The 16,202-nt window shown below is 46.1% G+C and overlaps 1 protein-coding gene across 1 annotated transcript; it reads left to right on the forward strand.

The window, feature by feature from the left end:
• The first annotated feature begins 6,499 nt into the window (after positions 1 to 6,499).
• On the forward strand, positions 6,500 to 8,262 carry LOC121577212 (achaete-scute homolog 1b-like). The gene has a single exon (XM_041890977.2). The coding sequence runs from the start codon at positions 6,706 to 6,708 to the stop codon at positions 7,315 to 7,317; it is 612 nt and encodes a 203-aa protein (XP_041746911.1). The 5' UTR covers positions 6,500 to 6,705; the 3' UTR covers positions 7,318 to 8,262.
• Positions 8,263 to 16,202: the final 7,940 nt, after the last annotated feature.

Raw genomic sequence — 16,202 nt, forward strand, 5'->3', positions numbered from 1 at the left:
GGCGGGGCACACGAGTTTTATAGGCGTCATGATGTCATATAGTTGGACTTCCCCCTTGGATAAAGAGGAGGAGATATATTTATTATTTATTCCCACAGAGTTGGTTGGGTACTTTAATCTAATGCATCTATGTGTATCCAACTCATTGGTTTGGTGTAACAAATGGTGTTGCGCATTGAGAAACGTCGGTCTGAAAGTGAAAGTTATGCTGACACTATAGATTGCGCATTCTTGATTGCGTCATCTTCTTGTTCAGTCAGCAAATGATAATGAAACAAACAAAATAGGCTATTTTTCTCTCACACTGAAATCGGCAATCAAACTGTCAGGGTCATTAATATACAATACATAATAGGCTGTATCATAACAAACATTTATGATGTCAATCTTATACAGAGAGATCTCCCGAGTGGCGCAGTGGTCTAAGGCACTGCATCTCTGTGCCACTAGAGATCCTGGTTCGAATCCAGGCGCACAATTGGCCCAGCGCCGTCCAGGGTTGGGGAGGGAATGGCCGGCAGGGATGTAGCTCAGTTGGTAGAGCATGGCGTTTGCAACGCCAGGGTTGTGGGTTCCATTCCCACGGGTGGCCAGTATAAAATGTCATACAGCACATTGTTCTGGAGTTTTAGGTATTAGAGGATGCATTTATTTGGGATTGGGTTTTGGACAGCATGTAATGATAATGCATCCTAATCATCAGTAAAACTGGATTAAGGCAGTCTGAACGACCCATCATGCATTTTGTTCCATTCTGTATTATTTCACATTTATTTATAAAGCCCTTTTTACATCAGCAGATGTCACAAAGTGCTATACAGAAACCCAGCCTAAAACCGCAAACAGCAAGCAATGCAGATGTAGAAGCACGGTGGCTAGGAAAAACTCTCTAGAAATGCAGGAACCTAGGAAGAAACCTAGCGAGGAACCAGGCTCTGAGGGGTGGCCAGTCCTCTTCTGGCTGTACCTGGTGGAGATTATAAGAGTACATGGCCATTTAAGGCCAGATTGTTCTTCAAGATGTTCAAACGTTCATAGATGACCAGCAGGGTCAAATAATAATCAGTGGTTGTAGAGGGTGCAACAGGTCAGTACCTCAGGAGTAAATGTCAGTTGGCTTTTCATAGCCGAGCATTCAGAGAGAGAGAGAGAGTCGAAAACAGCAGGTCCAGGACAAAGTAGCACGTCCGGTGAACAGGTCAGGGTTCCCTAGCCGCAGGCAGAACAGTTGAAACTGGAGCAGCAGCACGACCAGGTGGACTGGGGACAGCCAGGAGTCATCAGGCCAGGTAGTCCTGAGGCATGATCCTAGGGCTCAGATCCTCCGGGAGGGGAGGGAGACCTGTATGTCACAACTGTAACATTCCATTTGACTGGTTCTAAAGGGATTTTACGCAGATGATATTCAATGACATGCTAGTTTTGTCTCGACACCCCTATCACACTGAGAATGCACTGAAGGCACTTGTCACTGCTTAAAGAATCCTAATTGCAGGAAGTGTGTCTCATGTTATCTCCAGGAGTGGAAATTCACTAACAAACAAACAAACATTTGAATCTCTATGCCAACTGCGGTCAATATGGTAAATGCTGAAGGTCCTTTAATTGCATTCACATTGAACAATACTTCCAGGGAACTTAAGGGGATTTCAGGCAAACAGATGAAGACAATGGCCCCTAGAACACTGCAACTAGAACAGTTTTAATCAGAAACGTTGAGTGCTTGCATCAGCAATCCACATATTTGTAGGTCTAATGACTTTAAATCATATAATTGTTCTAATATTATATCAAAGCAATGCAGTTATATTTAGTTATAAGTGACTGTGCATGAAAATGAAAATACATTTCACTACAGCCCTTTGAGTTTGATTCAAACATGACCTAATACATTAATTAATTCTACAAGGCACCCATCTACTTCAGCCATTTGGTCACTTGCCTGGACCTTAGTAGTGGATTGGGTTGCAGTCCAGGGTTTGTGGGCTAACTATAACCCACAACAGCTGCTATGAGTGACGTGCTATTGGTCGAGCGGATCCAGGGTGGATCACCACAGATTGTCACTTATGAAACTTCTCTGTAAATACAAGATTAAGCATTGTTCCTATTTATAACCCCACATCTGGGGTTAGGCTGATGCCGATTCATAAATTATTTCCAGAATCTGCAGATATCCTATTGGATATGTTCATTCATAGTAAAAATTCACAAAATCATATTCCTGCTGTATTTGGTTCAATTAATTATGCAGTAATACATCATTCAGATAAGAGTTGCTGAATATGTTTTCACTTTCAGTTCGCTCCAGTGTTCATGCGTCTTGGTTGTAAAATGAGGTAGGGACAGCATTTCTTTCTCCTCTGTGCATTGTAATAGGAGAATGTCAACCTGAATAACACTGTCCTAATGCGAGGTATAATAAATTACCTATACCCCAAATAAAACAATGGGACTGAGAGAGGGGTGCATTTAGCAGGAGTTTTGGACTGAGGAAGCTGCAGGTGTGTTGTTATATCATTTGCTTACGTGTGAGACATGGTAAAAAATAAGTTAGACAGTGAGCAGAGTGAGAGGGGCTGGGGATGCCCTCTTCTTTCTTGACGAGAGAACCTCTAATATTGTCTCTCAGCTGGGCCTAGAATAACACTTTGTTTTTTCAGCCCTTCTCTTTCAATACAACCACACTGACATACAGCAGGGGGAAACACCAGGATGTATAATAATCACATTTCCTCTTTATTCTAGATCTGTGTCCTCCCACCCACAGGTCATGAGTAGGAAGCAATATTAGGCTGCCACACAATGATGAAAAAGCAAAAGTCATATCACTGTCTATTACTATTTCAGTCACTATCACTACAATCACTGTGGCAGTCTAGTAGTCTCTCTATTTGTCTCAAGGAAGCCTCTGTTTAGCATAGTCTGACCTATCTTCATTGCCTCAGTGAGCCTAATCAAGGCTTCACACTCTGGTTAACCTGTGGTAAATGGATTAAAAGTAGTCTTATTATACCTATATAGTACATGCTCCACCATGTCCGTCTCAGGAATGGGGAAGCGAAATTCACTCTAGCTGAACACTTCCCTGTTCCCGCTCATTGGAAGTGTTGTTGTGCCGTAATCTGTGGTTTGTCTCTTAGTAGGAGCAGGCCCCTGTGGCTCTGTGGCCAGGTGTAGGCCCCTGGACCGGCACTGGGGAAGGATGTAGCTCCCTCATTCAGACGCAGTTTTCACATCCCTATTCACACACATACATGCGCGAATGGAGAAGTGTGGATAGAGGTTTACTCAAGTGTGTGTCAGGGTCAATGGATTAATTCAGAAATGTTTAGGAAAATCTCTTGAAAAAAATCTCTCAGTTGAAATCCTCTTCTTGCTTTAGTTTGTGATTAGCATTTGTCATACCAGGAAGTGCATGAAAAATGGGTCAATACCGGTAAGACAGTTTAGGCACTGGATTGTGGCCACACTTTCTTACCAGTTTCTTACCAGTATATCTAAATTATTCAGCATCTTGCAGCACGGAGAGGAGAGCATGTATTGTTGAGCAGACAATTAAGAGAGAGAGTTCTGTATCAAAGATCCCCCAAGGCTCCTATATTGTAGGGAGTTTTGAGGGGGAAATCCAAACTGCATCTCTTGGGAGATTGAGACCTTCAGAAACAACCACTTTTCTCTATTTTTCTCTTTCTGTCTCCCTCCACACCATTCTGCCATTCTGTCTATCTGGATACCTTCCTCTTTGTCTATATCAGTCTATCTGTCTCTGATTTTCTGTCTCTGTCTGTCTCTCCCTGTCTCCCTCCTCTCTCGATTGTCTACCATTATCAACACTATCTAAATAGACTGGTATGTTTAGTATCTACTGTAACTCTGTACCCCAGAGTATAGTCAGGTCTGATACTGTATACTGTACGTATAGGCTGGTTTCATCACTATGAGTGCTTGTATAAGGATCATAAAGAAACATACTGTACACACCCACACGTCCCTGTATTGGCATAATACTGATCTAAGGGTGTTGGACTTCCTGTGGGTGTTTATTTTCTAATCTGTGTGGAGGTGGGTGTTGCATCACCAGTTGAAACTAGTTTTATCCTCAGGTCCAGGTTTGACCAGCTCCTGACCTGCCAATGATAATAGACCAACACAACTAACTGTAGGCTATATCTGATATTGTTTATATATACACTGAGTGTACAAAACATTAAGAACATCTGCTCTTTCCATGACATAGACTGGCCAGGTGAATCCAGGTGAAAGCTATGATCCCTTATTGATGTCACTTGTTAAATCCACTTCAATCCATGTAGATGAAGGGGAGGAGACAGGTTAAATAATAATTTTTAAACCTTGAGACAATAGAGAGATGGATTGTGTATGTGTGCCATTCAGAGGGTGAATGGGCAAGACAAAATATGTAAGTGCCTTTGAACGGGGTATGGTAGTAGGTTCCAGGCGCACCTGTTTGTGTCAAGAACTGCAACGCTGCTGAGATTTTCACGCTCAACAGTTTCCTGTGTGTATCAAGAATGGTCCACCACCCAAAGTACATCCAGCCAACTTAACACAACTGTGGGAAGCATTGGAGTCAACATGGGCCAGCATCCCTGTGGAACGCTTTCAACACCTTGTAGAGTCCATGCACCGATGAATTTAGGCTGTTCTCAATATTAGGAAGGTGTTCTTAATGTTTTGTAAACTCAGTGTAGACCAGCGGAGGCTGCTGAGGGGAGAACGGCTCATAATAATGACCGGAACGGCGCAAATGAAATGGCATCAAACACCTCAAACCATGTGTTTGATGTATTTGATAACATTCCACTGATTCCGCTCCAGTCATTACCACGAGCCTGTTCTCCCCAATTAGGGTGCCACCAGCCTCCTGTGGTGTAGGCCTACTGCACATTAAGAAACAAATAGGCCTACTTCATGAAGTACCGCTGATGGAAACACCCCAACCCTATTCCCTATTGCCATATATAAATCAACCCTTTAGTAGCCTATTATGTTCTTGTTGGTGCATCATTTTAACTCGGAGACAAAATAATAATCAATTGCATCATAGGCAAGTGGCCTACAGAAATACGGTTCCTTTGAAAAACCATAGCACCAATCTTGAACCTTATCCATTGCTGCTCTCTACTGGCCGATAGCGATATGGAAAGATAATAGGATTGTACGGCTTGATGTCTTATTTTCACCGCCAGAGGTCACTACGTGTTTATTTTTAAAGCGACTTGATAAGAAATTCGAGATGTCTCGTTGAATGTAATATGAGTTTACAATACACGACGCAGAGGCAGAGAATACCATTGATTTCAATTTTAGACAATTTGTTGAAAAACGCTCAGTGCACAAACGTTTTTTGTAAGAGCGGAAAGAATGTTACAGCGCGCTAAAATACAAAATGTTGCATTCCATAAACATATGGAATGAGGAATAATCAAATTCTGCATAGGCCTATTGTCCTCTTTACACATTATGTGGAGGATTAGGTTTGTGCAGCCATTTGACCATAAATAACATAAGGACTGTTGTTGCAACGTGCTGTCCAGTCGAATGTGGTGCTGAAAAAGACAATTCAACATCGACCATGGTGAAACTCGCCTCAAACGAGAACACAAAGTTCAGTGTGGTACCTTTAGTTGTATATTTATTAATACGTCCAATGTGCGTAATAACTGCCTCGTTGAATAGGCCTAGTTATAACATATTAGTAGCCTAAACATCTAAATCCATATTTGCGAATACACCTTTTACGCATGACATTTGAGGCTTGCATTTGAGTGTTGGAATGGCACAGAATCCAACCGATCGTCAGCTGCCAATATTGCCAGGCAGTAGACGCTTGAATCTCTATGCAGACAATGTGCACCTGTAGCGCACTCGTTTTGGGGTCATTGCGCACGTCAGACATACCCACAACTCATATTACCTTAAATTAATCGTGTTTCTATGCAAGGTCTATACTTCTATACAGAGACACGCTTGCCTTTTTATTTTCCTCTTAATGGCTGTAGCCTGGATACCGGAGAGAGCGTCCTTGGTATTTGGGGTTTTAAAGAGCGAGAGGAGAAGGGTGGAAGGAGAGAGACTGATAATTTGAAGACGTGCCAGGGGTACATTGTCAAATTCAAAAGGCATTTAAAGGACCAAACCATTCACTTTTTTCATTCTCTCCTATTTTTTTTTCTTTCTCTCTGTCTTTCTTTCCTTTTGCCCGGTTGAAGGCTATTTGAATCCACAACCGGGCTTTCAAGTTGGAGACATTGGAATGTAAATGAGCCCAGCGCGTGCTCCTGGCGCAGTGAAAGCTCGGGATTGTTTATTGAGCTCCTGGAGCCACGCGCCTGGCTCGCGGAGTCGGCTAGGAGAAGAATCACACAGCGGGGCGGGGCCTCGCGGGGAAGCGTGCATCTCCAAAGGGGTGGGGTGTGTGGGGCGCGTGTTGAAAAGAGGAGTGCTGCCAAAGTTTGGGTCAGATCGGCTCGTGGAGTAAGCAAGCGCAGTCAAGAAAGACTTGGACACTAAAAAGCCACAGCGCTTCAGCTATAGCCACAAGGTCCCCACGCGAAGGACACGAGAGCAGTGCACTGTCAACCTCTGTCTATTTTTTCTTATCTTCTTCCACTGAGTGTCTGTGAGGGTGCGCTGTTGCAAATCACATCTGTCAGTAGCCCTGTCTCACCACCGAACAACATGGAGACTACCACCATCACCACCACGCAACTGGCGCAGAACGCATGCCCATTTGTACTGACGGAAAGGCGCACCACCATCACCCTGCACGCTCCAGCCCAGGAGTGTGCTCTCCCTAATGACACCAATGCAGCCGGCTACCAAAGCAAGACCACGGTGCTGAAAAGACAGCGCTCCAGCTCCCCGGAGCTCCTGCGCTGCAAACGGCGGCTCAGCTTTAACGGACTCGGCTACTCCATCCCTCAGCAGCTCCCCGTTGCCGTGGCTCGGCGAAACGAGCGCGAGAGGAACCGAGTCAAGCAGGTCAACATGGGCTTCCAGACGCTGCGTCAGCACGTGCCCAACGGGGCAGCCAACAAGAAGATGAGCAAAGTGGAGACGCTGCGGTCCGCCGTGGAGTATATTCGAGCTCTGCAGCAGCTACTAGACGAGCATGATGCTGTGTCAGCTGCCTTCCAGTGCGGGGTGCCTTCCCCTACCATCTCCAACAGCTACTCGGCCGAGCCGGAGTCACCCCACTCCACCTGTTCCTCCGACGAGGGGAGCTATGAGCCCCTGAGCTCCGAGGAGCAGGAGCTGCTGGACTTTACCACCTGGTTCGACAGATACTGAGACACCGGTAGCCTAATTGTCGTTACCATCCCACAGCACCTGTGTATAGGCAGGGCACCTGTGTATAGGCAGGGGCTTCTTCTATCAGAAGTGACTAGAAGTTGAAAATAATGTCAAGTTGTTCGATTCACTCTGCAAGGCGAGGCACCAGTGAACACTCTCTTGGCACCGAGTTGCTCTCTCTCTCCCCTCGCCAGGCAGCGTTTGCAGATGCAAAGCAATAAGAGAGAGGAAAGTAAAGCAGAGTTACCGTTGTTATGCTACAAGAGAGAAGGGAGTACAACGAACGGCCCTTTGGTTCCCCTCGGAATAACAGGGTGGAGTAACTGTGCGCGCACGCATGGACAAAGCGTCGAAGGACTGCAGGGTGACGCTTGGAATTATTTATTTATTGATGACTTTGAATAAGTGCATTAATAAATGAAAAAGCAGCGGTGCGGTCCGCACAGTAGCCCAGTTAGATGTGCACGGTTTTGGCTCAAGGACTTTGCTGTTGACACCAGTTTCAGATGAGGACAAGACTTCTTCAACTGACTGCATCTGATGGGAAGATTGTATCGAAGATGAGGCGCCATCTGAAATGAACGTTTTTGGTGTACATTGTCTGAAATTGAAATTCTTATTTGCTAAATATAAATACTTATTTTTGTTAATTGAGATAAAAGCAAATGTTCTGCAACCATGAACACTGCCACTTTGCTGACAGTGAGAGCTCATGAGATGTGATAAGCATTACTGGACAACTGGACAATTGAATTGGCACATATGTCTGTGTCAAGCGATTGGTCAGCAATATCTTTTACATCCTCCCGTGAAAGATTGAAGGGTTTTACGTGGTATGGAGACCTTTCTTAATGTATGCACTTGCTCTCCGTTTTTCGTAGCCTCCTAAAGTGTACATATGCAATTTTAACATATATATTTTGTGTAAACCGTTTTTTATGAATAAAGATAACTCTATTTATATTAAATTATATGTTGTTGTTGCATTATTATTTGGACACAGTTTTTAATTTATTTTCTCAGCTTTCTCAAATAGTTGGTATAGGCCTGACAGGCATGCTCACAAATAATAAGCTACATGATTTGATTATTATGTAGACACACCTGACTGACTCATATATTATTTACAAATATATCTGAGGGTCTGCACTGAGCAAACAGAGACTTATTCTGTGGTTTTATTCAAAGGCCTAGTCTGACCATTTACCGAGTTGTTTTGGCACACACGGGAGAACTGCGCAGCTGTGTGAGCACTCAATAACCATTTAAAGACGTGCACCTTGCCTTGCGCTTTGTCTGCATAAAGAACGGGGAGATTAATATTACGTTTCATGCACTGCATTGTTTATTTTTCATTCGCTTTCTCTTCGCCCAATAACACAGAGGGCCTGGAGCTGAGGGTGGGAGGGAAGGCGATAGAGAGAGAGAGAGAGAGAGAGAGAGAGAGAGAGCTGGAGGGAGAGGTATATACCATTCACTTTCTTTAATGGGGTAGGCCCTATAGTCACTTTGAAATACGGCTCAGCGAAAGTCAGGAAGACAATGCAGCGGGTCAAAAATTCTTATTGGCCGATTGAGAACAGTTTAAATAAAACCTGGGCTTGTAGACAACTTGTATCCCCGACTGTGTTTTTCAGGGTGCACACAATCCAATCAAAAAGCCCATCTCCTGCGAAATGGAGAGCACAATACCCCATTGTGCGCACTATTGTGTGACGCTTTTGCGTCTCATTATGCGTATTATGAGGGAGCCTCCATTGTAAATAAACATCGATGTCAGAACCTACGAGGCTGAAAGAGAAATAACTCGTTTAATTTCACCAGGTATAGGCTACTTTATCTCTCTTTAGAATCATAATAAACCACAACTACAGGAGCTGGGATCGAGGCTGATATTATATGCAAGGCCAATGTGTTTTGCGTAATTTGGGTTGCATTCTAAAACATGCTGACTCGGGATTTGCAAAACGGATACCAACATTTTGATAAGCAATGGAATGAGTGTACACTCTTAGAAAAACTGGTTCCTGGATGCTTCATATATGGCACCTCATAAGGTTCTATATAGAACTGAAATTGGTTCCATATAGAACCCTATATGGAACACAAGGGTTCTATATGGAAACCATTTTGGTTTAATGAAGAAGAACCCTTGGGGTTCTGTTCAAAGAACCCTACAAATGGGTTATACAGTGAACAAAAATGTAAATGCAACATGCAATAATTTCAACGATTTTACTGAGTTACAGTTCATATACGGAAATCAGTCAATTGAAATAAATTCATTAGGCCCTAACATATGGCATGACTGGGAATACAGATATGTATATGTTGGTCACAGATACCTTTTTTTTTTAAAGGTAGGGGCGTGGATCAGAAAACCAGTCAGTATCTGGTGTGACCACCATTTGCCTCACGCAGCGCAAAACACATCTCCTTCATATTGAGTTGATCAGGCTGTTGATTATGGCCTGTGGAATGTTGTCCCACTCCTCTTCAAAGGCTGTGCGAAGTTGCTGGATATTGGCGGGAACTGGAACATGCTGTTGTACACGTCGATCCAGAGCATCCTCAATTGGTGACAAGTCTGGTAAGTACGCAGGCCATGGAAGAACTGGGACATTTTCAGCTTCCAGGAATTGTGTACAGATCCTTGCGAGATGGGGCCGTGCAGTATCATGCTGATCCATGCGGTGTTGGAGGCGGATGAATGGCACAACAATGGGCCTGTCATGCGTCAGTGTGTAGCGGTAGGACGGAGTCAGGCGCAGGACACAGAACTTGGTCAACGACGTACTTTACTTATCACAAATAAATAAACATATCCTCCACGCAGGGAAGAAAATACTGACTCACAAAGCAAATGACAACAAGACAACGAACAATCACGCACAACACCATGAGAGAACCAGAGGGTAAAATAGGGAAACGTACATTGGAACCAGGTGTGTGCAATAAAGACAAAACAAGTAGAACACAGAAACATAGATCGGTGGCAGCTAGTACTCCGGTGACGACGAACGCCGAAGCCTGCCCGAGCAAGGAGGAGGAGCAGCCTTGGCTCCAGCCGTGCGCCGACACCGGCCTCGGGGACGGCCAGGAGGACGCGAAGCAGGGCAAGTCGGATGACGACGGTGGAAATCCCTCAACAGGGAGGGATCGAGGATGTCCCTCCTAGGAACCCAGCACCGTTCCTCCGGACCGTACACCTCCCACTCCACGAGATACTGCAGGCCCTCCACCCGACGCCTCGAATCCAGAATGGAACGGACCGAGTACGCCGGTGCCCCCTTGATGTCCAGTGGGGGCGGAGGGACCTCCCGCACCTCAGACTCCTGGAGCGGACCAGCTACCACCGGTCTGAGGAGAGACACATGGAACGAGGGGTTAATACGGTAATCAGGAGGGAGCTGTTACCTATAACAAACCTTGTTCAATCTCCTCAGGACTTTAAATGGCCCCACAAACCGCCGACCCAGCTTCCGGCAGGGCAGACGAAGGGGCAGGTTTCGGGTCGAGAGCCAGACCCGGTCCCCCGGTGCATACACCGGGGCCTCACTGCGGTGGCGGTCGGCGCTCGCCTTCTGTCGCCTGAAAGCCCGTTGCAGGCGTACATGGGCAGCGTTCCAGGTTTCCTCAGAGCGCCGAAACCATTCATCCACCTACCCACATACTGGTTTACTATCTCCACCTGCCCATTACTCTCGGGGTGAAACTCAGAGGTCAGGCTGATTGAGACTCCCAGATGGTCTATGAACGCCCTCCAGACCCTTGATGTGAACTGGGGACCCCGATCAGACACTATATCCTCAGGTACCCTGTAGTACCGGAAGACGTGAGTAAACAGGACCTCCGCAGTCTGTAGGGCCGCAGGGAGACCGGGCAAAGGAATGAGACAGCAGGACTTAGAAAACGATCCACAACGACTAAGATCGTAGTATTCCCTTGTGACGGGGGGAGGTCCGTAACAAAATCCACCGATAGGTGTGACCACGGCCATTGTGGAACGGGTAGGGGTTGTAATTTCCCTCTGGACAGGTGTCTAGGTGCCTTGCACTGGGCGCACACCGAGCAGGAGGAAACATAAACCCTCATGTCCTTAGCTAAAGTAGGCCATCAGTACTTCCCACTAAGACAGCGCACTGTCCGACCAATGCCAGGATGACCAGAATAGGGTGACATATGAGCCCAATAGATCAATCGATCGCGAACATCAGATGGAACGTACACACGACCCACTGGACACTGGGGGGGAGTGGGCTCCGTGCGTAACGCCCGCTCGATGTCCGCATCAACCTCCCATACCACTGGTGCCACCAGACAAGAAGCCGGAAGTATGGGAGTAGGCTCACTGGACCGCTCCTCTGTGTCATACAGCCGGGACAGAGCGTCTGCCTTAGTATTCTGAGAACCTGGTCTGTACGAGAGGGTGAAAACAAAATGTGTGAAAAACATGGCCCACCTTGCCTGGCAAGGGTTCAGTCTCCTCGCCGCCCGGATGTACTCCAGATTGCGGTGGTCAGTCCAAATGAGGAAAGGGTGTTTTGCCCCCTCAAGCCAATGTCTCCACGCCTTCAGAGCCTTAACAACAGCTAACAGCTCCCGGTCCCCCACATCATAGTTACGCTCTGCCGGACTGATAATTCCCAGCTGCGCCTGAATCTACGAGCGCCTTATGCTGGGAATGCGGGGAACACTCAGGAAATTCTACATGAACACATATTTGTGCAACAGGGAGCTCTGGGTGAGTCGGGTACCTACTCACCTGGGGTGGTCCACCAGTGCCCTGCCTGCTGCCTCGACTCCCTGAGGACCCTTTCCAGCACCGACCAGCAGTGTGGCCTCTGCGGCCACAGTTGGTGCAGGAAACAGCCCCCCTTCCGGTCACCCTTAGATCAGCACCTCCGAGCTCCATCGGTGTAGGGTCGGAAGTGCTGGGGAATGGACTTGACGGACCCTGATCCGGACATCCGCGGGTGGCCAACAGGTTATCCAGTCGTATCGATAAATCCACCAGTTGGTCCAGGTTAAGGGTGGTGTCCCTGCAGGCCAGCTCCCGACGAACGTCCTCCCGTAGGCTGCTTCGGTAATGGTCAATCAGGGCCCTCTCATTCCATCCTGCGCTGGCTGCCAAGGTCCTGAAGTCCAGTGCGAAGGCCTGTGCGCTCCTCTTCCCCTGTCTGAGGTGGAACAACTGTTCCCCCGCCGCTCTCCCCTCCGGTGAATGATCAAATACCACCCAGAAACGGGTGAAATCCTCATAGCGCACCGATGCCGCGTCTATACTTCCCCACTCAGCGTTGGCCCACTCGAGCGCTTTCCCCGACAGACAGGAGATGAGGGCGGATACGCTCTCATATCCCGAGGGAGCCGGGTGGATGGTTGCCAGGTAGAGTTCCACCTGGAGCAGAAACCCCTGGCACCCGGCAGCTGTTCCATCATATGCCCTCGGGAGCGAGAGCCGAATCCCACTGGATCCAGGTGATGAAGGGGTGGACAGCGGTGTGGAGTGAATAGTAGTGGAAGGAGGTGTAGAAAAAAAAAACCTCTCCCATAGCTCCATAGTCTGTACCACTCGATCCATGGCTGTGCCAAGAGTCTGTAGCATGGTCGAGTGCTGCTGGATGCATTCCTCCACCGATCCTGGAGGAATGGATGTACCTGCTGACTCCATAATGGGTGCGTGATTCTGTCATGCGTCAGTGTGTAGCGGTAGGACGGAGTCAGGCGCAGGACACAGAACTTGGTCAACGACGTACTTTACTTATCACAAGTAAATAAACATATCCTCCACGCAGGGAAGAAAATACCGACTCACAAAGCAAATGACAACAAGACAACGAACAATCACGCACAACACCATGAGAGAACCAGAGGGTAAAATAGGGAAACAAATTAATGTACATTGGAACCAGGTGTGTGCAATAAAGACAAACCAAGTAGAACACAGAAACATAGATCGGTGGCAGCTAGTACTCCGATGAAGACGAACGCCGAAGCCTGCCCGAGCAAGGAGGAGGAGCATCCTCGGCTGAATTCGTGACAGGGCCTTAGGATCTTGTCACGGTATCTCTGTGCATTCAAATTGCCATCGATGAAATGCAATTGTGTTTGTTGTCCGTAGCTTATGCCTGCCCATACCATAACTCCACCGCCACCATGGGGCACTCTGTTCACAACGTTGACGTCAGCAAACCGCTCGCCCACATGATGCCATACACGCTGTCTGCCATCTGCCCTACTCTTGGAAATAAAGGTGCTATCTAGAACCTAAAATGGTTATTTGTTGTCCCCATAGGAGAACCGTTTGAAGAACCCTTTTTGGTTCCAGGTAGATCCCTTTTGGGTTCCATGTAGGACCCTTTCCACAGAGGGTTTTACATGGAACCCAAAAGGGTTCTACGTGGAACTAAAAAGGGTTCTCCTATGGGGACAGCCGAATAACCATTTTGTAACCCTTTTTTCTAAGTGTGTACAGTTGAAACCGGGATTAATCCGTGAAGAACACACTTCTTCAGCGTACCAGTGGCCATCGAAGGTGAACATTTGCCGACTGAAGACTGTTACGATGCCGAACTGCAGTCAGGTCAAGACCCTGGTGAGGACGACGAGCATGCAGATGAGCTTCCCTGAGATGGTTTCTGACAGTTTGTGCCGAAATTCTTTGTTTGTGCAAATCCACAGTTTCATCAGCTGTCCGGGTGGCTGGTCTCAAACCGCAGGTGAAGAAGCCGGTTGTGGAGGTCCTGGGCTGACGTGGTTACACGTGGTCTGCGGTTGTGAGGCCGGTTGGACGTACTGCCAAATTCTCTAAAACGACGTTGGAGGCGGCTTATGGTAGAGAAATAACATTAAATTCTCTGGCAACAGCTCTGGTGGACATTCCTGCAGTCAGCATGCCAATTGCATGCTCTCTCAAAGCTTGAGACATCTGTGGTATTGTGTTGTGTGACAAAACTGCACATTTTAGAGTGGCCTTTTATTGTCCCCATCACAATGTGCACCTGTGTAATGATCATGCTGTTTAATCAGCTTCTTGATATGCCACACCTGTCAGGTGGATGGATTATCTTGGCAAAGGAGAAATGCTAACTAACAGCGATGTAAACAAATTTCTGCACAGCATTTGAGATAAAAATGCTTTTTGTGCTTATGGAACATTTCTTGGACTAACACTTTACATGTTGTGTTTATATTTTTGTTCAGTGCATATACTGTAGAACCTTTAGGGGTGTCATACAGTTGAAGTCGGAAGTTTACATACACATAGGTTGGAGTCATTAAAACTTGTTTTTCAACCACTCCACAAATTTCTTGTTAACAAACTATCGTTTTGGCAAGTCGGTTAGGACATCTACTTTGTGCATTACACAAGTAATTTTTCCAACAATTGTTTACAGACAGATTATTTCATTTATAATGCACTGTATCACAATTCCAGTGGGTCAGAAGTTTACATACACTAAGTTGACTGTGCCTTTAAACAGCTTGGAAAATTCCAGAAAATTATGTCATCGCTTTAGAAGCTTCTGATAGGCTAATTGACATCATTTGAGTCAATTGGAGGTGTACCTGTGGATGTATTTCAAGGCCTACCTTCAAACTCAGTGCCTCTTTGCTTGACATCATGGGAAAATGAAAAGAAATCAGCCAAGACCTAAGAAAAAAATTGTAGACCTCCACAAGTCTGGTTCATCCTTGGGAGCAATTTCCAAATGCCTGAAGGTACCACGTTCATCTGTACAAACAATAGTACGCAAGTATAAACACAATGGGACCACACAGCTGTCATACCGCTCAGGAAGGAGATGTGTTCTGTCTCCTAGAGATGAACGTACTTTGGTGCGAAAAGTGCAAATCAATCCCAGAACAACAGCAAAGGACCTTGTGAAGATGCTGGAGGAAACAGGTACAAAAGTATCTATATCCACAGTAAAAACGAGTCCTATATCGACATAACCTGAAAGGCCGCTCAGCAAGGAAGAAGCCACTGCTCCAAAACCGCCATTAAAAAGCCAGACTACGGTTTGCAACTGCACATGGGGACAAAGATCGTACTTTTTGGAGAAATGTCCTCTGGTTTGATGAAACAAAATAGAACTGTTTGGCCATAATGACCATCGTTATGTTTGGAGGAAAAAGGGGAAGGCTTGCAAGCCGAAGAACACCATCCCAACCGTGAAGCACGGGGGTGGCAGCATCATGCTGTGGGGGTGCTTTGCTGCAGGAGGGACTGGTGCACTTCACAAAATAGATGGAATCATGAGGAAGGAAAATTATGTGGATATATTGAAGCAACATCTCAAGACATCAGTCAGGAAGTTAAAGCTTGTTCGCAAATGGGTCTTCCAAATGGACAATGACCCCAAGCATACTTCCGAAGTTGTGGCAAAATGGCTTAAGGACAACAAAGTCAAGGTATTGGAGAGGCCATCACAAAGCCCTGACCGCAATCCTATAGAAAATTTGTGGGCAGAACTGAAAAAGCATGTGCGAGCAAGGAGGCCTACAAACCTGACTCAGTTACACCAGCTCTGTCAGGAGGAATGGGCCAAAATTCACCCAACTTATTGTGGGAAGCTTGTGGAAGGCTACCCGAAACGTTTGACCCAAGTTAAACAATTTAAAGGCAATGCTACCAAATACTAATTGAATGTATGTAAACTTCTGACCCACTGGGAATGTGATGAAAGAAATAAAAGCTGAAATAAATCATTCTCTCTAGTATTATTCTGACATTTCACATTCTTAAAATAAATTGGTGATCCTAACTGACCTAAGACAGGCAATTTTTACTAGGATTAAATGTCAGGAATTGTGAAAAACTGAGTTTAAATGCATTTAGCTAAGGTGTATGTAAATTTCCGACTTCAACTGTATAT

This window comes from Coregonus clupeaformis, chromosome 11 (genome assembly GCF_020615455.1).
Source record: "Coregonus clupeaformis isolate EN_2021a chromosome 11, ASM2061545v1, whole genome shotgun sequence".
Classification (NCBI taxonomy): domain Eukaryota; kingdom Metazoa; phylum Chordata; class Actinopteri; order Salmoniformes; family Salmonidae; genus Coregonus; species Coregonus clupeaformis.

What these genes read in the sequence shown, in the direction of transcription:
- LOC121577212 (XM_041890977.2), top strand. Translation starts at nt 6,706, where the DNA reads ATGGAGACTACCACCATCACCACCACGCAACTGGCGCAGAACGCATGC.